This window comes from Megalops cyprinoides, chromosome 21 (genome assembly GCF_013368585.1).
Source record: "Megalops cyprinoides isolate fMegCyp1 chromosome 21, fMegCyp1.pri, whole genome shotgun sequence".
Taxonomy (NCBI): domain Eukaryota; kingdom Metazoa; phylum Chordata; class Actinopteri; order Elopiformes; family Megalopidae; genus Megalops; species Megalops cyprinoides.
This window is the reverse complement of record NC_050603.1, coordinates 6,700,465-6,726,314: the sequence shown is the minus strand read 5'-3', so window position 1 is coordinate 6,726,314 and position 25,850 is coordinate 6,700,465. Positions and strand designations below refer to the sequence as shown.

Below are 25,850 nucleotides of genomic sequence, written 5' to 3'. Positions count from 1 at the left end.
GGAAAAAAGAACAGAAATGTCTTTGGCAGCGCTTTCATCAACAGAGAAGGGCGCTCTAATGGAAACTATTTTATTAAGAGTGGTTGATGTTTTTCGAGGTGGGCTTTCCCTTGACGGATTTATGGTCTCTGTTATTACGAACCTGCCGGGCTGAATTGGCCTCTTTTGCACTCTGCCTGTGCGCTCTGCTGATGTTGGCATGGATTCTGTTGTGGTCGTAATCTGGGTGCAGCACAGGGTTGGGAAGGTGGCAGGGGGGTCACCGAACAGCTGGTGAGAGGCCACTCTTCCGCTTCCTGTGTGCCAACTGAGGAGCAGGTCAGGTGGCGTCAGCGATGCTGGAGCGGGCGCTATCAGCCCGGTCCAGAGAGCGCCAAAGAGACACGGCCCTGCCAAACGAGCTTCCCTGGTTTCTCTCAGACAGACAGCCGCAGTCTTTGCATCGGGACAATCTGGCCTGGTCTCGCTCGCAGGGAGCAACGTAGCAAGGGCTTGTTTGGGGACAAAACTGGCCTTATCACAACTGTGAATCAAAGTCTACCATCAGTGCAAAAATCAGCATTTGAAAGAGTTGGCCTGATGGAGCTATCTCTTCCACACACACCTCCACCTTGCACGCACCTGCTAACTCATTTTAGCCTTAGGCCTTAGGCAGAGGCTGCTTTGTCACAGAGATATTAGGCCACGAGGGAGTAAATAACAGTGGCATTGAAAGACAGAAAGACATCAACATTCACCCCATCCCACTTTGACCTGAAGCCTTGCTCCAAGGCAGACACTGACTCTGACTTCAGACAAACTGCTCTGTGGCTCGATCTAGACAAACTCCGCCGACGGACGGTGCCCGACTTCCTGCATCCTGACATTGTTGCCGTGACCGCGGCTCCGACTTCCTCCTCCCTCCACCCCTGCGAACCCACTATCAACAACAGAACCCAAAACAGGAGACAACAGGCAGGACAACGTTCAGAGCGGCTCTGCACCCTCCTCAGCACCCCCTTTTCGAAACAATAACAGCCACCGGGGCCTGTACCTTGTGCGTCGTCCTCTTGACGGCTGGCAGGTCTGCGCTGTGCATCGCCCCCGGTCCCCTGAAGTCCGTGCGCGAGTGCCAGCCTTAGCGCAGTCAGAGCTCTAACGGCCGTGATCTGAGCGCGTTTGCCAAGCTGCAGAGCACGGAGCGCTCCAGCACTTCCTGCCAGCTGAACTGATGAAAACCGTTTCCCAATCTGGGGCCATCGAAACAGGCGTCCGACCCTGCGACAACGAGCAAATCGGGCTAAAAACACTGTAACGAGCTGCTATTTTAGTTCCATTTCCTCTCCCTGGGTCTGAAGCACTGGTGCATTCCCTGGCATTGTTCACATCCCTTATTTTGTTGTTTTCAGGGCTCTTTTTTTTTTTTTACTAAAGCTGATCCATTCACTGTGCTCTGAAATGGAAAGAAAGTCTTCTTTGGAGACTGTGCCTTGTCACACAAACAGAAATTCTCATGCACACATAAACATACATTATATTATGTCGTTGTCATTTAGCAGGTGCTCTTACCTAGAGTGACTTACACAGGATATATTTTTTAACATGTTATCAATTTATGTGTACCTTGTCCAAGGGTACAACAGCAGTGCCCCAGCGGGGAATCAAACCAGCAACCTTTCAGTTACAAGCCCTGTTCCTTATCGCTATGCTACATTGCCGCCCGTATGCATGCTTGTTCGTAGGCAAAATCCCACACACTGGGACTGAGACACGCTGCAGCCCTTTCTCTCAATGACCTGCATTGCGTAAATCTTATCTCCATAAAAAATGCATTCAGCAAACAAAAATGACAGATCACTTGCATGCATACATGTGAATACTTATTCCCTTTAAGCTAGTAAAAAATTTGTCATTAAAATTATTGATATCAAAACAAAGCCAGGTTAGACAGATGACATTATACACCTTATACATAGTGGACAAGCGTAATTCCAAAGCAAACCTATCCAATGTTTCCTAAATTCTTCTGTGTAACTTCTGGTTTTGAGAGGAGAATATGGAACGCTCGGTATAAGACCTCATTAGCTGTTACTATTACTGGCTTTATGCGTATGTTTAATACCACTCAAAAAAAGTCCGTATGGCAACTAGCGGCAACCTTTTTGTAAATTATTTGCTTGGTTACTATGGCAACTTGGAGTAAGAGGAGTTAGGGTACTGATTCCTGGAGTGTTGTATCTAAGAAAGATCAATTAACTGAACCAGGGTATTGCACTCAACAAAATAATCCCCCATGTGATAAATAACCATTAAGAATTTAGTTTCCAAGCTGAAAACATAGATTCAGTTGTGGTTTAGCTTCAGATATTATATAATGTTAGGATGTGAGAACATTTTGTGCTGACAAGAGTAAAAGTTTCAGCTCTTGTGATTCAGCTCAAAGTTTCCCTGACTCCTGCTAACCATTGACCACCAAAGTCCACTGTTATCATTTTAAGATAAACTTAATAAAAGAAAAAGACACAGAAGACATTTTATATTTTTCAAATGATCTGAAATTGGGAGCAATTTCCAACAATAAACACTGACATTTAAAGAGAGCAGAACAATCAATAGATTCATTGTTTGAATTTTTGCTTCCTTGCTAGCAGTGAGACTGTGGGTATAAATACCTCACTTGGTATAAAGTACAGCATAGGGGGGTGGCAGTGTAGCATAGTGGTGAAGGAACAGGGCTTATGCCTGAAAGTTGCTGGTTCAAAGCCCTGCTGGGGCGCTGCTGTTGTACCCTTGGGAAAGGTGCCTACCCCAAAAATTGCCTCATTAAATATCCAGCTGTGTAAATGGATAACATGTAATACTATAACCTATGTATACCACTCTGCATAAGACTGTCTGCTAAATGACTATAATGTGGAGTAGTTTACTCTTGGTATTTGCCTCTGGATAAATAGCACTCATTTGACTGGGTGGCCCTGGGGTTGTTTTTTGGCTCATAGAAAGGAGTCAGTCAATAGGATGAGCCATGCAGGTCAAACGAAGAACAGTAAATCAGTGTTGCATCTGTGAAGCATCGATGCCCGATATTTCAGACTGGGAGCGTGCTGTTGTTTCTTTCTATATGGTTACGGTGTATGGGAACATCAGCAGTGTGCACCTCTGCCCACGTATTTATTCAGAGATATCTGCGCAAGGACTGTTTTGATGTGTCCTGAAGTCAGACAGCAGGGAGGAAGTGTGTCTGTATCTGCTTCCCTCTTCCTCCATTGTTGTTCCTTGGGCTAACCCAGTGGGGATTGTTCCCCAGAACAATAGACTGGTGGTGGGCATTGTTATATGGTTTTGGATGTGCGGACAATTCCCAAGAGCACCCTACCCCGTGGTCATGGTCACCGCAGAGAGGGTTTGATAACGGAGGCAACTGGAGGGATACTCTGCATTGCGAACTCCGGAGAAGAGGAAGTGACCCCCTTTCCCCCTACTTCTCCGCTCCACTTTGTTCTGGTGGTAATTGACTCAGAGTAAAAAAAGTCTCGACCATTTCAACATCATTGTGAGTAACAGCTGAGGTTTACCCTCCTTGTCATAACAATACACCCATTGAACCGGAGAGAGAGAGGAAGCCTTCTGAGAACTGAAGACAATGCCATGTTAGTCACTGCTTCTGCTCATTGAAACAGACCCTCATTTTGTCCAGTTTCGTTTTATGTGCTTATGTTGAAACTATCTTACTGTGCCCACCTTGAAACTATCTAAGACAGTGAGACAGATGAAAATTAATATTAGCAAAAGTTCTATGCTACAGGTGGGCAGTGACAATTTAAGCTGATGAAAAAATTACAGTGTGCGAAATACATAAAGAAGACTTCTTTACTTACATTTACATTTACATTTATTCATTTAGCAGACTTAGTACTGAGTCACCCAAAGACTTTGACCCAAGTCTGAATCTACATACCTGGATCTACAGTAGATATCGTGTCAAAACAGTAAATAAGGTAAATTGGATGCCAGGATATATAGCAAAAGTATAGAGTGCATGGGGGAGAGGGGTGATATTATGTTATACAATACCACATTTAGAGATCTGTGACTAGTTCTGGGCACAACACAATGAGAGGGACATGGAAACGTTTATATAACGTACAAAGAATGGCACCAAAACCAGTTCTGGGTATAAAGCATTGAGTTATGAAGAGAGACTTAAGCTACTTCATATCTAGCCTTGGGAAAATAATATTCTGGGGATTTTACTGAGCGATTTGCCTTTACATTTTAAAAGGGTAAACTTAAAAAGTGGACAACAGATGCCATTTCAAGCATAGCTCTTTTAGCAGAACAACGGATGGATATTAAGAAGCCCTTGGTGAATACTAAGAGGGTGGATAAGACAAATTTCTCATTTCATGTACGGAGGCATTTATTTTCATATGTTCTTATCATGAATATTCTTGTGTTCTTATGACCTTATGACTTTTTTCTTGTTCCTATAGATCAATTCAAAAAAGTGCTAAAAACCTTGAGTAAAGATTCTGAGTGTGTTTACGTTCATGCTCGAGCGTGGGAGAGTGAGTGTCGCCCAAAAGTGAAAGGATGGGGACCTTTCCCCTGGTACAGCACGCAAAGTACAGCCCTCCATCAATAGCTGACAGCAGAGCCCTCTCAGGCCGTGGGCTCCGGGGGCCGTGGACCGTGTGAAACTAGAGCGTTTTGGGAACAGCTCCATTGTTCTGCTCTCCCGCTGCTGCGGGATGATCTGAGTTGTGGGAATTGATAATCATGCGTTTATTGTGCGCCGGCTCTGTTCACATCCTGACCGGAGGAGCGAGTTGCAGCCCTCTGCCGGGGAACAATGGGCTCGTCTGCCCGCAAGGCCGTCTCTCACACACACACACCCTCACACACACACACACGCATGCACACTCTCTCTCACACACCCTCACACCCTCACACACACACATGCACACACTCTCTCTCACACACCCTCACACCCTCACACACACACATGCACACACTCTCTCTCACACACCCTCACACCCTCACACACACACATGCACACTCTCTCTCACACACACACACCCTCACACACACACACACGCATGCACACTCTCTCTCACACACCCTCACACCCTCACACACACACATGCACACACTCTCTCTCACACACTCACTAACCTTGACCTGCTGGTTACCTTGCAGGAATGGATAACGGCCTTTCCCTTGGTCTGTGGGTTACGGTTAAGGTCAGTTTGGACTCAACCTGCGCTTATCCTAGAGGCATTTAATCACCTGTAAATGATGGCAGGTATAAGGCTCTTTACCGTATATGAGAGCTAGAAAACAAACTGGACTACAGCCTGAGTTTGGCACTGCACTTAGATCAATCTTTCAATGAGAAGCACTGATTAGATGTGGTGATGGCAATAGGACCTGTCTTGAAAATAAGGAATATTTCTCATTAGTGGTCTAACTGCACCAACTAGTCCTGGATGTCTGAGATTGAGAAGACTGGGAGACTACACTGCTAAGGGGTCCAAGAACAGTGCACAGCAGAGCCATTACAGACTCTTTTACCCTTGATATTCTGTGCAGCCTGAAATGATTTGCAAGCTCAGAATCGGAACAGTCAAAGGCTGTAATTTCCTGTGGTTCTGATAGACATCTCTGCAAATAGTTCTAATGGAGACAGACAACACAGCACTCGAGCACTAGGCTAACATAAATCTTGAACACTCAAATGTTTTCTTGATCAAAGCTTATTTTGGCAGGGTTATAATGGGTTAGCCCCATTAAGGTCTGTTCATTCAACCTTTCAGAATGTTTTTCTTTCTTTCTGTTATTAATCATTCAAAGTGCTCAATCAAAAACCATTGCAGAGATATTCTGTATTACTGAGAAGCTGTCAGGTGAATGCTGTCAGGTGAAGTCTGAGACCATTAAAGCTGTTCAGATTCTGCAACAGCACATAGGCAGGTAGAAATCAATTATGGAAAACTTCCCTTAGTTGAGCCACAATGCCTTTTTTCCAGTGCTTTTTAAAGTAGTCCTCCAGGCTCCATATTTGTCTACTGCCTACCAGCATAAGCACTTCCTGAGAGAGGCGCCAGAGGTGGGATGAGACAGCTACCAATCAGCATCAGCCTGCTATCCAGGGAGTCAAGCATCCCTGACCTTTAACATCTACTTCTGCCCACAAGGTAAAGAACATGTGAAATGCAGCTGAAGGTTGACAGCCTCACAGAAACGTCGCTAGCAGTCATAGCTTGGAGAAAACGCTGCAGTGGAATCAGTCATACGACAGTGAATATTGGCAAGCTGCACTCCTAGAAACATGCGTTTTTGTTCAAATAGTTCATGTTGATTTTCAATTGTCCGTCATATAAATTTTGACTTGATAATGTGAGATGCTAACAGGAGTATATGGCATATGTAATAAAGCAGAGAATGTTGACATAGAAAATTTGACAGAAAGGGGATCTGTAAAGCCACAGGGATGTGTATTGGAATCTTTAAAATGGATGCAGTATAATTGGAACACATCAAACAGTCCATATTGAGTTATGATGTTTGCAGGTAAGTGCTGATTTCCTTTCGTTTTCTCAAAGTGGAAATTTACAGGCTTTCAAAGCGGTGGATTTCTTCAGCCCATTTCGAGGCAAACCGGAAAATAACAGACCAAAATGGGCAAACTATGTAAAAAAAAATGGCTGTGACACAACAGATTTCCGGGCAAATGAAGAATGTACCAGCCACATGGCAAACATGACTGATTTTTGTTTTTCCCATGGAGGGAATTTTCCTCTCATCCTAGACTAATGCCCCCCCACCCCCCACCTTTCCTCTGCGCAGTCTCTCATCAGAATGGCTCTCAGCTCTTCAGTGCTTCCTGTTCATTGTGCCTGGCGTGGCGTATCAAGGCCCTGCTGGCTGCGATGCCCCCCTTGCATTCAAAAACAGGACTCATGACGCACACACTCAGGGTGGCTGTCTGATTAACCCAGCTGTCCCGAGCGACGCCAAGTCCACTGCAGGACTTGACATGTGATAGAAAAGACACTTGTCCAGAGGGTCTGTGGTTCTAAAAATGGATAGCGTTTTTATTATCACATTTCATAGGTGTAGTCCTGATTCAGCTTTGAAAAGCACAACTTGTGACTCATGAGAATCAGTACCATGAACACGATTGAAGACATTAAACGCTTACCAGTAACGATAACATTCTCATACTTTGGAATCGAACAGATGCCATGCCAGTGTATTTAATGGACTTTCTTAAAATGAAAGCAAATCAGTTAAATAAATACACTGTGGTCATGAAGAGCTGGTCTGCATAAATGCACTTTCCTTTCTTCAAAATACCACCAATCTAGATAGGAACAGAAACACAGGTGCGCAATAACACACAATGACAAGACAGGTGCAAACACTTGACTTTCTTCTTTAGGCTGAAAGGCTGTTAACGTTTCCATTTCCATTCCATTCAGGCCTATATACATGTATACATATATAGATACACACACTATATGTATATACCACACATGCGCACAGGCTACAGGCCTTCTTTCAAGTCATAGCACCAATATCTGGCAACCACAGACAACTCTCCTTTGTTGAAGTTCTGTCTTTAAAAGGGGGTCTTCATCCCATCTTTAGTCTCGTTAGACAGAAGAATATTTCTTCACTTGAGACATGCAGAGGAAAAGCTTGTCAAACCCTTGCACAATCTTCACCAGATCAGTGTGGGTGAAAAGGAGCAAATAAAACCATGCGGCTCAGAGGGTGTCTCCCGAACATCGACATTTCAAGGATGCATTTTTGACATGTGAATCATCAATGTTCAATCTTTGTGAAAGCAGCTGGAAAATAAAACTTTACTGAAACCCGTATTTCAGTTATCAGAACACAAGTTCCACAGAGCTGTTACTCCCATCAGCAACTGGCTTCCCGAAAGGTACAGTGTGACAGAACTGAGGTGGCTCAGTGATCGTGCCTTGTGTATGCATGGCCAGTGAGTATTTCGAGGGGAGGGATGGTGGTGCATTGACTTCTTGGTTTGACCCAAGGCACTCTTATGTTCGACTCGGTGGGGGGGCCTCAGTCCTCTAGCTTTTCACTGGCCGGTTCCTCTCTAGCGCCGCCTTGGGGGTGAACTCCAGCCGATCCTTCAGGCTGGTGACCTGCGTGCTGTCACGCCCCACCAGCTCCTCCAGCTTCCTGTCCTCCCTGAGTTCCAGGATGCCTTTCTCCTCCTGGGGAGGGGCTGGCGTGCCCCTGATGAACCACTCCAGGTGGTAGCCCACCGCCCCCACCACAAAGGCCACTGGGAAGGTAACGTAGGGGGCGTAGGTCCGCATGGCAGTCCATACCACAGGCCACATGGCTGCTCAGTTGTGGTGGGGAGGTGACCGCTTGAAATCAAAACACACATACACAGTGTATGAGCACACCAATAATGTCTGTTTCTGGACAGATAAGTCCGGAAAACAAAAAACTAGTTACATGCTACTCAAGCCAGGCTGTTGTGCTAGCTACACAGCTAGTCAATGTAACTACAATCAGAAAACTATCGATCTGTGTAATAAGTACTAAGTTATCACCCCACACAAACTCAACAAATGCTGTTCCTTAGGAATGCTGTCGCGAAGTAAAACGTTTCATCTTTTCGTTCTAACTTGACCCTACGTTGCGTCATCCGCAGTGCGCCACATTACACATTTTTCGAAGTTGCAAGGTAAACGTTTGTATGAGTTCAGAGTAGTTGGTAATTCACGACGGATACCCCAAACGGGCCCGATTCTCAGCACCGTTTCGGTGCAACCGTGACTTGGCGCTATCAGAGACACAATGAAATAAATAGCGTAAACGCGGAACTAACGGATAGCTAACTAACTGAATGGAACATGTAAGTTAGCAACCCGGTTAATTTAGCTACATAACCAGAATCTAGTAGAGTAACGTATTACACCAGCACTGGAATGAAACTGTAGAAAATGGGCTAGCTTCCTAACTACATTTAAATTTTTGATCAGTCTGCGTCATTCTCAATAGTGAACACCCAGCTATCTAGCTAACACCAATCAAGGAGCTAACAAGTAACCTTCGTTGTACCATGGGCAGCATGAGGTTTCAGTCAACCTAAATTAGCGACGAATGGAGGGCCAGTACAAGCCCGTTTTCACGTTAACCCTCTAATACATATATTTCTCGAGTAACGATTAAACATGACTTACAGCAGACAATCTGTCGATCACTTTTATTTAAACACCACCCAGTCAAAGTACGTCAACATAACTATTTCACTAGCTAAGTTGGTTAACTCACCTCTATCTTACGACGTGCACTCAAACAGCGGACTTCCTTATCACGATGATCCGCCTCTATAGCAAAAGGATTGGTTTAGCAACGGGAAGTATATGAACAATCGGACTTCTCATTGGCTAACCCGCTCATGCGTCATGTAACTTTGCCAAAAGCGCAGACGTCCTACGCAAACGTCGGCGACCAAGCCAAAGGCGACACTCGCTGGATAAACTGGCAAGATTGCCTAAGCCGCATTTTCCATGGCGCCCTTGAAAATGAAATACAAAACGGGACGTCAGACCACGGTGTGACGCAATGATTGAGCATTTACCCTTGTAACCGAGGCGCTGGAGGCTTGATTCCGCCCCGCGGCACTGCCGTTGATAATATGGATATATCACGAAGTAAAATGTAAAAATTGTAAACAATTTAATATAAAATGAATATACCAGAATTGGTGTGCGAAATGAATTCGGCCATCAAGCATGAAGTTAGAGCATAGCTACTAAAATGTAACCACGAGACAGGAAAAAGTGAACCTTTAAAAAGTATGGCGAAGAAGAGGTGAAAGATCACAGACTACTGATGGTTGTTGATCGTTTTGGTTTTAATGCCACACAACAATTTTGTGTACACGACAAATGATGCGCTACAGAATAAAACAATTAAATAAATTAATTAAAAAATGAAATTAATTCTGAAGACAAACAATGTACACAATGCCCTAGTTAGGTTCTGTTTAACTTGCTCCCATGAGAGAAAATAAGAATAAAGTTACCAGCAGTCTTGGATGTTAACATCACCTGGAATAACCTTGGTCCCTGTCTTTATTATTTTTCTGTTTTTTTTTTTACTACAAGTGCCCCTCCATTATTCTAGATACTAAAAGCGTTTTACTGCCCTCTGCTAATACAGTTCATTCAAAGTGCATCTCAGTCGATTTTTACAATTTCTTCTTTCTTAGAATTTATGCTGAAAGCAAGAGGAACTATACAGGGATCTGCAATGAAGTGCAACAATGCACCGACTTCCATGAGCAATCACACATATGCTGACCATACGCATGCTGCTTGTTTTAAACAATCTGAAATAAGGTTTGCAAAAATGGGAGTGAATGTACTGTTTAACAGGACTGCATGGGGCAGCCGTAAGGGTTACGTGCTCAAGTATCCTAGTTTGAGTGCTGGGAGGAATACTACAGTTAATAGTCTTTAGCAAGGCACGTTACATCTATTGCTCCAGCCAATAGAGATGAACAATATATAAAACAGCACTGCACATCACTCTGAGTGCACGCATCACACTAAGCAAATAAATAACATTTTGTTAGTTATGGCACATTTCAAGATCCATCATGCACTGCTGACTTCATGCCAGTTCAAGGCATTATCAGTTCAAGCCCTTTTTATCAGACAGTCAGTTTCAATGATATATTAGTACATCGGAGCACATCCTGTTAGGTGCAATTAAAGTGCTTTTTTTTTTTTTTTTAAAGGTGAGGAGAAAGGGGGGGTGGGATGAAGCCATGGAGCTCGCCCGGGCCGCCCGCCGTCACACGAGCCGCACGATGGCGCCAGTCAGGAAGTCCTCGTAGCTCATGCGCGCGTTTCCCGTCATGGCGGCGTCCTTCTCGCGGAAGGCCTGGGTCATGCTCTGCAGCTGCGTGCACACCTGGATGAAGCGGTCCAGCTGCATGGATCCCTGGGTCCCCCGCTGGGAGTACCGCGCCGCCAGGCCCTGCGTCAACTCGGGGCTCAGGTTGTAGCCCATCTGGGACAGGGCTAGAAGGGCAAAAATGCACAGCGGCGGACAACAACAGGAGCATTACATTTTTCACATTACATTACTGGCATTTAGCAGACGCGCTTATCCAGAGTGACAGAGTTACATGTTTTTACAATGTCATCCATTTATACAGCTGAATATTTACTGAGGCCTTTGTGAGTTAAGTACCTTGCCCAAGGTGTTCAACAGCAGTGCCCCCGTGGGGAATTGAACTGGCAAACCTTTCGGTTACGAGTCCTGGTCCTTAACCACTGTGCTACACTGCCGCCACAATTCTAACATCGCTTAGGCTCAGTTAGGGGGAGAGAGGAGAACAAACAAATGAGCCCCCAGCTTAATCAAGACTGCATTCCACATGGCACGGCAACGGGGCTGGACTGGCAGGATGCTGACGTCAGCACGAGAGGCCTAATGAGGCGTGCATTAGCCTCCCCCCGTCAGGATATTTTTGGCAGTGGGCTAAGTATCTCTTGTTCTAAACAATGTTTAGTATGCTGGTTTAAACCCCCCAGGCAGCGGTGGACACACATGCCCATAAAGCACAAAACTACCACAATCCCCTATTAAAAAAACAGCAGGGACACACGCACCTAAATGAGCTAGCAAACCTATTTAGACACACAACAGGGGCGGAGGCGTTTTGTGAGGGAGTGAAAACTGCTGCATCTGGAGATTTGTATGTAATAAACAGGTGTATGCCTGGGAGAAAGGGCTGAAAAGAGGCCACACACACACCTCGTTTCACTCCCTTTCTCCACTCTCCCAGGATCATCTGAAATCTCTGCAGCGCTCTGAGATTTCTCCGTGGAAATCATCTAGCTGGTTATTCTATGCAAAAATACTCCCCATTAAACACCTTCTGTTTTCTTGTGATTGAATTTTTAAATATACAGACTTTTTCCCAGCCAAGTTCTAATTAATTAAAACTTCATTTACATTACACTATTGTCATTTAGCAGATGCTCTTATCCAGACTGACTTACATAGGTTACGGTATTCACATGTTATCTATGTATACAGCTGAATATTTACTGAGGCAGCTGTGGGAGTACCTTGCCCAAGGGTACAGCAGCAGGGAACTGAACCATTGACCTTTCATTTATGACCGGCCTCCTTATCACTATACTACACTGCCACCCTGGTTCTTCATTTAGATATATAAAATGAATAACCGCATAATAAATATGTAACAGTAATAACACTGTATGCTGTATTATAATTACACAGTATATTGCAAATCTAGTAGATAAACCTCTAACATGCAGGCATTCAGGGTGCAGTGCTGAGTAGAGAGCTGTGGTGCAGTCAGCAGTTCCTTCTCTCCCCCGCCTCCTCTCACCCTGGTGCAGCTCACTGCCGCTGATGCACCCGGAGCCGTCGCGGTCGAACTGCTGGAACAGGGACCTCCACTGCTGCATGAAGACCCACAGCGCAGAGAAGCCGAAGACGTCCATCCGGCCCGATCTGGTGTTGTCAAACATGTCTGCGTGAGATAGGGGGAAAAACAATGTTCACACTGACCTCCCCACATCCTTCCCGTGATACAGTGAGTAGAGGAACAACCTATAAACTCACTTGTGCAAAAATGTGAAATATGAAACAGGCATTCCCTCAGGCCTTGTGAACTTGGCCATCTCAGTACAGGCAAGTTTCAATGGTTTCACCATTTGATTATTTACTGTACAGAAGATGAACCTATGTAGGATTTAGTAACAGAGCTGGGGTTCTCAAACGGGGCGATTCTCAAAAGGTTTGTCTCAAGACTGCAACTTGGGATTTGAACCAACAACCACCATGCCACACTGCAGCCTGTACCAGCAAGGCAGCCAGGCAGTACTCACTGATCATCATGAGACAGGTCTCGTCGCTGAAGGCAGACCAGTTGGAGTTCACCAGAGCCTGTTTCAGCTCCTTCAGGGTGATGAAGCCACTATGGTCATTGTCCACTGACTGGAACCACTGGTATGCCTCTGGGTTCACACCTGGTGGGATGTTACCTGGGAGATGAAGGCGGTAGTTGGAGTTCACTTTATCTGTTTCATAGTGGACACCTTTTCTACGATTGGTTACAATGCTTCTTAGTAAACAGAAACCTGTCTGAAACAAAGTTGTTTGCATGCTGTATCAGTACAGTGTTATTATTCTACACTAGCATGTTGGGGAAGGAGACTAACAAGGACTTGTGGCAACAAAATTAACAATTTGACAAAGAAAGCTGTGGCAACATTTGCTATGGCCTTTGACCTACTAAAAATACATGCACAGAAAAATACACTCCATTATACCCAGTGCACTATACCCTCTCTGCAGCACAATGCTGTTCACAATAACTACAGCACGTCATTCATCACACCAAGCATGCTAAATTGGATTCAGACGAGTATTTCTCACGTCACAATAGTTCCATACATGCTTCATGCGGCAACCTCTTTCCCCCTCAAGAGACAAATAAAGTTCACTCTATTCAAACTGCATAGCAGGTGTTTTTAAAAAGGAAAATGTAACTGTGACTACAAAAGGCCAGAAGCCATTTACACAGCATGACCTTTATTGGCACAATTCTACTACAGCACTATTCTCAGGAATTCTGGGAAAGCAGTCCTACAGTTCTCTGAAAGAGTACAGTTTTAAACTCTACTGCAGCCCATTCTCAGATAGCTGCAAGGCCGCAAAGCCTTGTCCAATAATAACATAATATCCATAAAAAGTGTTTGTTTGGCCCTCTAAGCTAGTAAAGGTACGCATGTGGTTGTGTACTTGGCACAATACAGTTAATCCATCTCAACACTTTTCCCTAGAGTTCTTTTTGATGTAGCTGACTGTTAGGCATTTTTTTGCTAAATAAACATCAAATCAATTTCGAACTGTCAAGGCCCAATTAGATACTCATACTGTCTGGAGGATAACCGTGAGGGTAAATTTGTATTCATTTTCTTACACGTAAAAATACTGTACCACTTATGGGATAAACAACACCATTACTGCGATTTAGACCGGCAGCGTGTTCCTGTCAGATTGAGATTCTGGCAGGCAGACATCCTGACTGGAGCCATCTGGAGGAACAGTGGCCACAGTGTCACTGTGTGCTGAACCCAGATGGATCTGTGTCCCTGGGGCTGTGAGAACTACTCTGTTTAAGAAGCGGTCCCTGTGACTCAGTCCCCCTGGGGGACAGTATCAGAGTGGGGACAGACACACACAAGCATGCACGCACGCACACACACACTCGCGTGCGCACGCACACACTTTCACTCCGCAATATCGCGGCCCTCGCTCCAATCGTCTCGCTCCACTGCGGGCGCCGATCTGTTCAACCCGCACCTGCCAAACTCCTGGACATGACTCACTCCATCAATCACCCTTCGAGAGCGGGTGACACGTTCCCAGCGAGAGGGGGGCCGAGGACCTCGTCTGCCGTTCCCTCATAACTCACACCTGCCGCGTTTAATGGAAGGCTCCCTCCCAGCACACCGCTGGCTGTAAAACGCCAGCCCTGCTGTCTGCCTGAGCACCACGGTTAAGTCATCATCACTCAGCTAGCTCTGCCATGTCCACCAGACAGCTCAGCTGGACCAAGAAACATTACTGTGACAGCCAAGAGATGGAGCTGCCAGCACACTGCTATGCCTGTTCTACATTATACAGTTATTTAAGAAGTGTAGGGAAAATGAGAGTGATAGATGAGAGAGACCTCACAACACTGAAGTGTGTGGCCCTGGAGTAAGTTACACTGTTTCTCGACAGGTTTCAGCAACAGACAGTAATTGACTAACTGTGGGGAACACACAGTAATTGATAGACTGAATATCAAGCCAGCCCACCCTGGCTTCATAAAGGCAAACACTCAAACACTTTTCATATTTATACACTGTAAGCATATTTATATATGTGCCTTTTTAGAAACTATTATAGACCACTGCCTGTAGTTTACTGCTCTGACTTAGATCAAATATGCTACCTGAAATAATTGGCTTAAGCAAGAGAAATGGATGAGGGAAATTTATATTTATATATTTAATATACAGGAAACAGTTCTGCTGAGATGTAATGTGGTGCTAGAAAAGGGACATGGTGGATCAGTGCCTCAGTGTCATTCCATGTGAATGCCAAAATCATGTCCAGGCCACATGGGACATTCTATGGGACCCCTATACACATTTATGAGTTATGTCACACTATAAACAGACACACAGACAAACAGCCACGTATCCATATTTGATATCTCACCTGCTGGAGTCTGCTCCCCATATGGTCCACCCTGGGACTGACCGTACCCAGCGTAGGGATTACCAGGTGGCTGCCCCCCTGCATACTGTCCCCCGGGTTGTGGTGGGGTACCCCCGTATGGAGCATAGTCAGGGGCCGTGGAGCTGTCATACGGCCCCGGCGGAGCTGAGGGCACGGCTGTTCCACCATAGTGACCTCCCTGATAGGCGGGACCACCAGGGGGTAATCCTGCACCAAAGGGTGGAGACTGACCCCCTCCTGGATAACCCTGTACGACGACAGTTTGCTAGGTTACTGAGATATTATTATAACTGAAAGCATGCGCCATTGAAACCACAATATTAATCTACTGTAGAGTTATATCGCAGGCGGACTCTCTTAGTTTACGTTACCATCACTCATATAAACTGTAACTACCGTCAGCTACATTTTTATTCTTACGCGCATACCAGTTTGAGTGCCTCTACAATACACATTTTGCTAACTGATCGCTGCCCTTAAACATAAGAGCTTGAAATCGGAATAAGATGAGCCAAACAGCAAATTCCCATAACGCTACTAGTCGACTTGATTGCATTGATTGCTATAACTTAGCTCTATGGCACCTGCTAACCAGTGAGCTAATGTTTCACGTAATGTTTCAATGTTTCAGATCCTAGACTGTTATTATAATAACATATTTTTAAAATGAAAAGAATAAAGGATTTTGGTGCAACTGTAGTAACATCCAAACAAGCTAGTTAGCTAGTCCAGCTAGCTGCGCACAACCTGAGTCCAAAGAGCACTTCTCCACGCATGCAATCCCATTCACAGCACGTTACCTGCTAACAGCGTCAGCATGACAATGGGTAATAAAGCTAACTGCGTACTGGAGCAAATGATTCACCAGCAAAATATACCAAACGTACCGAAGGCCGCATAAAAACACTTGTCAGCTACCAGGCACGAAAACAAAACACTTGTTCCTTAGCTCTCGCTAGAAAATACATTATTTCAGGAGGACGCTGATATACGCGTGTAACGTAAGTACCTGTCCGTAGTGAAAGCTCATTTCAGGAACACATCCGTTATCTGACTTTACTGACACTGAAGATGGTTAATCGTCTATGTAGACCCGCCTCTTCTAAACGGATTGTGTGCTGACAAAATTGCTCTTGTAAAATAGCGTGATGTAGGTCGGTGGCCAGCTACACTGTCACAGCGTCGCCACACCGCCCGTACGTCACGTTGCGTGAAATGAGCTCAGCGGGATTGCTAGGCTGTCTGACGTTAAAATCCCACAATAACGTGACGCCGCCTGACCACTCACAACGTCCGTTTACTGGAAATAGAAAAAAAAATTACTAAAACTAAACGAGTATACCCACTGTAACATCACAACACGAAAATGATACTTTGAATCGACTGTCCCCATACTTGTAGAGATCATTTTAACGTTGGGTATCAACGTCGTCCATGCATCAGTTAGATATCAGATAAGTGCAATATTTTGAATATCATCTTAAATCATTAGCAAAGTGTGTCTCTCAATCAATAACTTGTTAGCTGGCAAACATAACCTTCATCGCTCGTTACATGCCAGTTCACCGACTGCAACCTGTTACATGCCAGTTCACCGACTGTGCCACGTTACATCCTCGGCAGTTTACGTCATCTTTCTAGCTAACCTGCCAGATAGCTCCATTCCCAATCGTATAAAAGCAATTTTGTACTGTATTTAGGTCTACATTTGTCGATTGGCAGATTGGGCAGTGACAGAGCCACCTGATGAGCATAGCTAGGTAGCTAACTTATCACCTATGGTGACCATACATCGTAATGCAGGTAAGCTGCCGTTGGTGAAATTATGATGCGATGAAGTTATGAAAATGTGTTTTACACATGTATTTTTACAAACCGTGACGTTGATGCACTAGTCATTTTTGTATCGTTGTATTGTTTAGATTTTTTAGAAAAGAAACAACATTTAAACAAGAATGAAAATACAAAAATACAATAAAATGTCACCTTCGTTTCATTCGTACAAAAGACAAACAAGAGTGTTTTGCTTTCTTATCTTTATGAATCAGGTGATCTCCATCTTCCATTTTAAATAGCCACCACACAACTGTTTACTCATCTCATCTTATGAATATGATATCCATACTTTATTAATAAATTAATCCTATGTACCACATCACATTGCTTTCCACAACTGAGTGCCTGAAATACAGATTTGGATGCATAATTTTTAAAAAGGAAATGCTTAACGTCATTCTGAAATAGTCTAATTTGAATCCATGGATAAAACCAATTAGTTACTGTTTCATTCTCTAGTGAACAAAAGTACATTTGTCTTGAATTTCCAGTTAGAATATACAACAGGGTAGATTTTGCAAATTGTATGGTGTTTATGATAAATTTTCTTAATTTTATAGGTGATTTCACATATGTCTGACTAGTTAGATGATACTTGTTTGTTATTTTCCAAACTTCTTTCCAATTTGTGTTCCTACATTTTGACACATAATACAAAGCAGAGGGTGGGATAGTTACTCCCATACAAAGATTCCTAATATAGCTATTTCTACATTTTTATCCAATATGTTTACACCCTCCAGTAAAATTGTAGATGATAGATTCTAATTTGTGGTGTGGCAAATCTCTCCATTTAATTTTTAAAACAGCTTTTATAACACCTCTAGGGATTGCATCAAATGCTGTGGCAAAAAGCTTTCTTCATTCCAAATTCAGAAAAGTTACATAAATGACCATCCTCATTAAATAATAATAGAATGTATTGCTTGCACCATGTTCTGAAAAAAAAAAAACAGTGTTCTGTTTTTGGATTCAGTGTCCATATTATTCCAAATTATGTGTGTGAGGAGAAAAAAATAGATTATTAGATAGCCAGCCACCAAGACTGAATGCATAATAAAGATGGTGGACAGACAAGTATTAGAGCCCAAAGCATTATTATTATGTAATTTGGTAAGTAAAATAAAATGGAAAAAAAACAAAGAAAAGGAAGAAAGTGAAAAGGGTCCAAGTTGGCTGTTTTCTGTGCCTGTATGAGATTCTATTCAAATTCTGTATGTTGAAATGAAGTTAGATGCCAACTACATGTCATGAGTCAGACCTCTCGGTTATTTCTAATTTATTCTGTAGGAAACCCAGAAAGAGGCCAGGTTCCGATGGTGTGCAGGTATGGGTATACCCCGCCAACCCGTAACTTAGTGGATGGGACACCTGCCATCCCACTTGTTTTACTTTGTTTAAACACTGGAGGGCAGCATTTACCTTTCACTAGGAAAAAAAGAACCACAGAAGAAAAAAACCATGTAGTGTTTTTTCAAGTGTTCGTCTCAGTGCTGATTAGTAACAATGACATTGATAAGATAGATTTATAAGATTAAATTGTTTTACCAATATTCTGCCATGCGCTGAGGTGTTCCAAAGTGGACCTTACAAATTGGGAGAGTCCACTGCACTGAGTTAGCGGAAACCATCATAATTTACACACAACTAAAAAGGTGACCTCTGTAAAGCTATGAGTCCCAGCTCATCTCATTGTCTCTCAGGAAACACCTGACATTCTTTACGCTTGCCCTGTGTAGGTCCTGAAGCAGTCTTAAAGCAAATGCAGCACATGGCGCTTGATTCAGCTCATCTTGCTTGTGCCCGCCTCCTCGGCCTTCATATTGGTGCTATTCTGGACGAGGGGCGTAGCCGTGGGATCCATCCTTATGCACTCGGACCGGGGCGGTCTGTCGTGATTCTCGCCGTGTGATTTCAGCTCATTCTGCAGGCGGGCTCTCAGAGCCTTCTGGCAGCGCTTGCCCACCAGGTAGATCATCTCGCAGATGCACATGAAAACGCAGATGGCCGAGGAGACCACCATGAAGAGGGTGAAGATCCTCTTCTCGGTGGGGCGGGAGATGTAGCAGTCCACGGTGTTGGGGCACGGCTCCAGGGAGCACTTGATGAGGCGGGGCATGTCGTAGCCCTCGTAGATGTGGTGGAGGATGTAGAGGAAGGCCGAGTCGATGCCCGCCTTGAACACCAGGCTGAGCAGGTAGGTCCACCACAGGCCCCCGCGCTTCTTCCCTGGGTTGGCGTACAGGTGGTGGCCCTGGTGGGTGGCGGAGTACTTCTTGTCCTTCTCCTCGTGGTACTTGACGTGCGCCACCACCATGAGCGAGGGGCAGGTGACGAAGATGAGCTGCAGGGCCCACAGGCGGATGTGGGAGATGGGGAAGACGCTGTCGTAGCAGACGTTGGTGCAGCCGGGCTGCCGGGTGTTGCAGTCGAAGTCCTTGCTCTCGTCCCCCCACACGCGCTGCGCCGCCACAACGAACACCAGCACGCGGAACACGAACACCATGGACAGCCACACCCGGCCGAACACGGTGGAGTACTTATTCACTCCGCTGATGAGAACCTCCAACGCCGACCAGTTCATCTCTGCAGGACGGGGGGAGGGGCCACTCGGGGGGTCACTGAGAGGTCAAGGAGAGGTAGCTAGTGGCACCTGAAATTAGAAACAACTGTGTTAATGCCATTTATACGCCACTTGTGGGATTTCATTGATTCGTCACAAAATATTACTCATTCCTTTAACGTGCTAACTGAAACAGATCCGTCAGCAGCAGTGGCAGTGTAGCACAGAGGTAAGGTGCAGGGCTTGTAACCGAGAAGTTGCTCGTTCAGTTCCCTGCTGGGGCGCTGGTGTTGTACCCGTATGCAAGATGCTTAACCCAGAATTGCCTCAGTAAATATATAACTGTAGAAATGGATAACATATAAAAATTGTGACCTAATATAAGTTGCTCTGGATAAGAGCATCTGCTACAGGAAAATATAATGTCCACAATTTAGTCACATCACTCTGTGTCCATTCTTGGGTCGTAATGACTGTAAGGGTGTAACTTAGATGCTGTTGTATTTCTGCTTTATTCCTCCCCATTCTCAGACAGCTAAGTGTAGTTAATCACACTGATCCCTGGTCAGTTTTCAAAATTATTTCCCCAGCTGACTTTGGTATTATTTCTCCTCTTCCAAGTCATGGAACCCTGAGGTAAGGTGCTAGCAAAACCGTTTGGCTTCCTTATATGATGACCTAAGAGGTTTATAGAAGGAGGAAGCATGAGGATAAACCCTTAGCTATGTTTTGAGATGATTGCCATCTCAGAATAAGGGCGGGATTATAACTATTATTTTGCAGATGCTCCTATCCAGTACCATTTGCATAGGTTACAGTTTTTACAAAGTATCCATCTGTTCAGCCGGATATGCGCTGAGGCAATTGTATTGATCCAGCAACCTTTTGGTTACAAGCCCATTCCTGGTGTGGTTAGATATGGTGGTACAAATATAGAAGGACAGCCAACAACCTGCCCAGAACAGAGACTGACAGTTATCTGGAGGCTTACAAAGGTATATGTGCATATGTATATGTACAAAGGTAGCAGTGTTTCTCAATCCTACTCCTGGAGCCCCCCTGTCCTGCATATCTTTGATCTATCTTTGCTCCAAACACACCTGATTGAAATGACTAACATGCTCTTGATTAAATCGGGTGTGCTCAGCCAATCAAAAGTGCCACTGATGAGTTCAATCAGGTAGGTAGAGCAGGGAAAGATGGAAAACGTGCAGAGCAGGGGGGCCCCAGGAGCAGGATTGAGAATCAGTGTGTTAAAGTGAGTGGGAGCTGCATTGGACCAATGGGAAAGACTGAGCTAAAATGGGAACAATGGGACCCTGACAGAACGCAGTGAGCAGACTATTGCATACTTTCTCCATCATTAAACTTCTTGATATGACGAATCCACTGCAGACTGCCTTCATTCTCCAGCAGTACTGTATGTTCCGATTATTAAATCAATGTGTGAGATGATTTCCTCACTATTGCCTGATCTGTTTTCCCCAAAAGCCTGTTCTTACATGGTATTGTCAAGAAGTATGTTATTCATTATCAAAAAATTAGTTATTTGTGCATTAATGTAGTTCCTTTTAATGGTGTTTAGGATATTCAGATCATTATAGGGAACTTTTGGAAATAATACTGAGTTAAAGAGCCATACTGTCTAAAAACATTTGAACAATGTATTTAGCATGCAAGGGGAACCATTATTAGAATCAAATAAAAGACTTCGTTCTTGTGTTATGAGATCCCAGTGGAGCAGTACTGTACTAATATTTAAGATGAGCTAGTAAGCCGGGGTGGCCTCACCTAAGTTCCTCATCTGGAAAAGAGAAAAAATTGTAATTAAATACTGTCTGCTCCTTAAATTAAACAAAGAACTTTTCCAATATAAAATTACAAAGTTCAACTGATAAAGTAAAACTACATAGATGTTCCCAAGGATCCTTCATGTACTGATATAATTTGACTGTAAACTCCTCTTTTAAATGCTGGATTTCCAGAACTGTGTCCAGGTATGTCTTATTGGAAACATACACACATACAGTAAATGGTGGGTCTGACTAGTTCTCATCTCCTCTATTTCATATAGTTCAGATATAGAATGTATGGCTTCTACTGTACCGTGTGACACTCGAGGTGACTCAGGAAAATATAGTTTGAAACATTTAGAGAATGCTGTCTGTGGGGATGCCAACAAAGGTAATTATGGATGCACAGAACGTAGCCGACAAACCACAGTTGCTGTCGACGCTTTTGGAAATGGTAGTCTAAAGCCTCACAGAAACATTCTTGCATTGACCTGTGTGCTCTGGGAATCTGGGTGGAAGTTCCCTTTGTTTTTCAATTTCATCTATTTTCAGCCCGGTCTACCCTCATTGGGTCAAGGCTCTCAAAGCTGCATTTATCTATTCGCGGTTGTCTGCTTCTACCTTCCTCTTTCCCCCCTTTTTGTATGTAAAGAGAAGCTTTTGCTTCCTTGTTCCCTTTAGCTGATCTCTATTTCGCCATACAATTGCAGTCTTCATATAAGTGAGGATGATAGTTTTAGAGAGCAGGAAGAACATAATCAGATTAGATTAATGCAAGATGCGGGATGAAAGGAACCATCTCTTTGCAATGGAAAATAGCAAAACTTGATTGATGAAAAATTCCAATGACTTAATTTTAGATTTAATGCTAATTTTTTTTCACAGCTGTGAAGATTATACCTAATTCTATGCACTTAGCAACACTTAAATTGTCACCTAAATAATATGAAATACAAAAAACCAAACAGTCTATCAGGTTTGTGATTAAAAAGTTCACAAAAAAGGCACATTACTAGTTAAGTGTCTTATTGATGTGGCTGGCTAGTCTGTGTTAGCAGACATGCTTCTTTTACGGCTCATCAGTCCATGTTCAATGTTTTCAGGCAGGAGACAGATTTGGGAATTGTATCAGCGCATTGGAGAAGGAATGGATCCAGTAATTTATAGATTAACCAGGACTGAAAGAACAATGGGGCTAAAATCCAATGAAACCGTCTCGGAGCCAACACAAAGCAAGGTGACAGAGGGAAGGTCAGTCTACACAGAGGAATGAGGAGGGAGTTTTAGGGAGGTTCAGGCCAAGAACCTACATTCCAGGAATGGTATTTATTATATAATGGTACCTATGAAAACAGTTCTAATTAATTTGGTAAGGCCATCTTTGAAAAGTCTGCAGAAGATAAAAAAGTCAGGCTTTTCTGAAAAGTCTGAAAAGATGAGAGCAACCCACACATAGAAAAATTACATGAACATCACGCACAATGGCATTTGCTGTACTGTCACCCTGTAGATGTGGGCTAAAGCAAGTGATCAGTATATAATATTCTCACAAAAAAATCAAAATTTCAACAGGAAATTTGAAAGTTTATACATTAAACAGGTGGAGACTGTCAGAATACTGCAAGTATATTGTAAACAAAGGGGTGCTTTTTTCAATTTCAATGACTTACTGAGGCACAGATCAGTGGTTTGATATTGACAGGGGCAAAACGGTTCTCTAATGTTAAAGCAGAAGTCAAAGTCAGCTTTAAAGGAAGTGAAGCCAGTGCTATTGTGTTGTTGAGAATGCAGTGCAGACAGCAAAGTCAGCTGGGAAGGTGTGCTGGCCAATCATGCTATTGACATGTTGACTTTAAAGCAACAAAGTTTCTTTTAAAGTTTCTTTTGAATGAGAATCTACTCCAGACTTGTTTTATGCTTTTTTTTACAGGTATGTTTCTCAGAACCTTAATTATTTTGCTATAAAAATAAAAAGTTCTAATAAAGTTAAGGTTTTGTTATTTTGGTTAGCTGTTAGTAGTTTAGGAATGCAGTAATGTATGCTGCATGTTAGCAAGAACGAGAAAAACTGTTGTTAGAATATCAGGGGACAATAATGCATTTTCAACGTTGCAAATGTTCAATCAATAAGATGAGTCTGACAAACAGCTATTCGATGACCTCTATTGTGAATGATGAGGTGATGATGGAGTAATGAACTGATTCAGCATAGTTACCAGTCGATACTGCAAACTACCTGGACTTTGATTGAATGGACCCCCCGACGGTTGGCATAAATGGCATTGTTGGCCAATGTATCTGCATGTGGACGAGTCCATGTGACCTCACACAGAGCAGAACTGACAACCAATCAGGACATATTGACAACCAATGACATGTGTTACTGAAAATAATTAGTGACATACTATAAAAGGTCAAGGCAACTTCCATCTTTACAGCAACAGGTAGGGGGACATTGGGCCACCACAATCCTTGAAAGGGAAGTTTCTGACATTGTTCCTCTGAAGAGGAATTCAGTCGGAAGCTAATACATAAAGTACATAAAGTATAGTATAGTATAAAGTATAGTAGTATAAATTCTGCTGTCCTTTATTGTAAAACACATCAGGGTTTTACTTTTGTATTGCATGCAGATAGGCAGAGTTTCTCTCTTAGTGTTTTTCTTTCTCTTTCTTTCTCTGTTGTGATGTCTCTCAGTGTGGTGGGAGGGTGGGCCTGCCTGAATCATACTCATCTTGTGTTTGACTATCGATATACTGGAACAATAGACTGGAAAACTGGATTCCTGGAACAATAGACACTATTTGCTAGATTGAGTGCTGTGGATCATACAGAAAGTGAAATTATTTAGATAATGTTACCAGGCACACAAGACAGTTAATCTCACCTATTTTTTTGGTTTCATAATATCTGATTAATAATTGCATTTATTTTGTAAAATTTTTTGTATTATTATTTTTTTTTTAACTCCACCTTTTTTGAATAACATATTCTACCATTGGAGTCATTAGTATTGTTAATAAAACATTGTTTTCCATTAGCAAAACAGAAAGCTTTCCTTGCACCTCTTCTGGTCTAACATCATTCTCTTGCTCTGGGTATATTACACCAGGCTCTACACCAGCTCTCTGGTGACTGAGAAAAGGGCCATAGTGGCCACTGTATTTTGTCTAGTCACGTACCTTAGCTTTTGTGAAATTTTATGAACTTTTCATTTTGCTCTGATGTCACGTGAACAGAAACGACTGTTCAGACAGCATTTGCCAGCTATGCTGCATGCTTTGCGGCACCAAAATTGGGCCTCATGAACATATTGGTCCCTGAAATCACTTCAGAAGCATTATTTAACTAAAATGCTATAACTTTTAATGGATGCGTTATATTTTATGTATTAGTGCGTGACTGTGCGTCTTTAGGCAACAATCACAGACTGTAGGAGCAGCCTACAGATGAAGCTTTCCTCCTGCATTCCATAGTTCCACCATCTTTTAACAGTGTCAGTTTTCCTTACTCTGAGATTATTCATCAAGGGAAATATCAAGAGCAGTTTCATTTCTTTTAGTACACTCAAAATTCTCCTCCAAAGCACAACAAGCCTTGCTTTCATACCACACCTGCTCGTTATACCTGCACAATGGTGTTAACAGCAGCGATAACACTCATAACTACTAAATATGTGTAAGCATATCCAACATCGTCTTTCATATTTAATAGCCGTAATGGATGAATGAGTTTGTTCAGATTTAGAAATTCTAGGGCTAAACAACATCTTGGTTTTTGTTCACGGTTCCTTGTTGTAGCACTTCTTGAATATTTTTACAGTTGAATCAGTGTTTGCACTGTGCTGTGTTGTTCTTTGAGATTAAGGCACACCTCATTCCTCACAACCATTTGACAAAACAAAACTGTTGAACGAAACGCTATTTTAATAAACACACATAAACACATTTACAGACACATATTGTGCTTCGTGTTATCTGAAAAGGGCAGAAATTTGTCTTACCTGAATGGATTTTTTGAAGATTACAAAACTGAAAGAAGATATTCAAGGTCAAACAAACATGTCAGTAGTGCTCCCAGGCAACACCTCTCGTGTTTGTTGACGATCTGGAATGTCTTGATGGGAGGCTTCCTCTTTTGGGCAGAGGGGTGGGGTTCAGGAGAGTACGGAACAATTACCACGGCAGCAGTCACAGGTGAGAGGAGGGGCGGGGCTTAGCTTCCGCCTACTGGCTGGCTGTCAGGGTGCGCTGCCGCATTTTCACGGCGATCAGGGGAATTTCCTTCCTTGGCTACGGCTGCAAACAGACAAGAAGCTGCCTATGCTCCTTCCTCCATCCATCGCC

At 43.4% G+C, this 25,850-nt stretch overlaps 3 protein-coding genes across 6 annotated transcripts; all 3 read right to left on the bottom strand.

Moving 5' to 3' along the window:
- Nucleotides 1-7,025: 7,025 nt before the first annotated feature.
- Nucleotides 7,026-9,347, bottom strand: smim12 (small integral membrane protein 12). Of its 2 annotated transcripts, none has more exons than XM_036515843.1 (2): nt 9,301-9,347; nt 7,026-8,387 (listed from the first exon to the last, which is right to left on the bottom strand). In XM_036515843.1, the coding sequence occupies exon 2, from the start codon at nt 8,355-8,357 to the stop codon at nt 8,082-8,084; it is 276 nt and encodes a 91-aa protein (XP_036371736.1). In that variant the 5' UTR covers nt 8,358-8,387; nt 9,301-9,347; the 3' UTR covers nt 7,026-8,081. The 2 variants fall into 2 exon arrangements, with proteins under 2 accessions (XP_036371736.1, XP_036371735.1); XM_036515842.1 differs by lacking the exon at nt 9,301-9,347 and adding an exon at nt 9,210-9,294.
- A 1,310-nt stretch (nt 9,348-10,657) lies between these two features.
- On the bottom strand, nt 10,658-16,498 carry LOC118768912 (peflin-like). Its single transcript, XM_036515882.1, has 5 exons — nt 16,322-16,498; nt 15,292-15,559; nt 12,906-13,061; nt 12,404-12,547; nt 10,658-11,060 (listed from the first exon to the last, which is right to left on the bottom strand). Exons 1-5 carry the CDS (start codon nt 16,340-16,342, stop codon nt 10,831-10,833), a joined length of 819 nt encoding a protein of 272 aa, XP_036371775.1. The 5' UTR covers nt 16,343-16,498; the 3' UTR covers nt 10,658-10,830.
- A 1,164-nt stretch (nt 16,499-17,662) lies between these two features.
- gjb9b (gap junction protein beta 9b) lies at nt 17,663-25,600 on the bottom strand. 3 transcript variants are annotated; one of them, XM_036516247.1, is made up of 3 exons: nt 25,508-25,600; nt 21,503-21,515; nt 17,663-19,801 (listed from the first exon to the last, which is right to left on the bottom strand). In XM_036516247.1, exon 3 carries the CDS (start codon nt 19,730-19,732, stop codon nt 18,932-18,934), a length of 801 nt encoding a protein of 266 aa, XP_036372140.1. In that variant the 5' UTR covers nt 19,733-19,801; nt 21,503-21,515; nt 25,508-25,600; the 3' UTR covers nt 17,663-18,931. The 3 variants fall into 3 exon arrangements, with proteins under 3 accessions (XP_036372140.1, XP_036372139.1, XP_036372141.1); XM_036516246.1 differs by lacking the exon at nt 21,503-21,515; XM_036516248.1 differs by lacking the exons at nt 21,503-21,515; nt 25,508-25,600 and adding an exon at nt 23,741-23,835.
- Between the last annotated feature and the right edge of the window lie 250 nt (nt 25,601-25,850).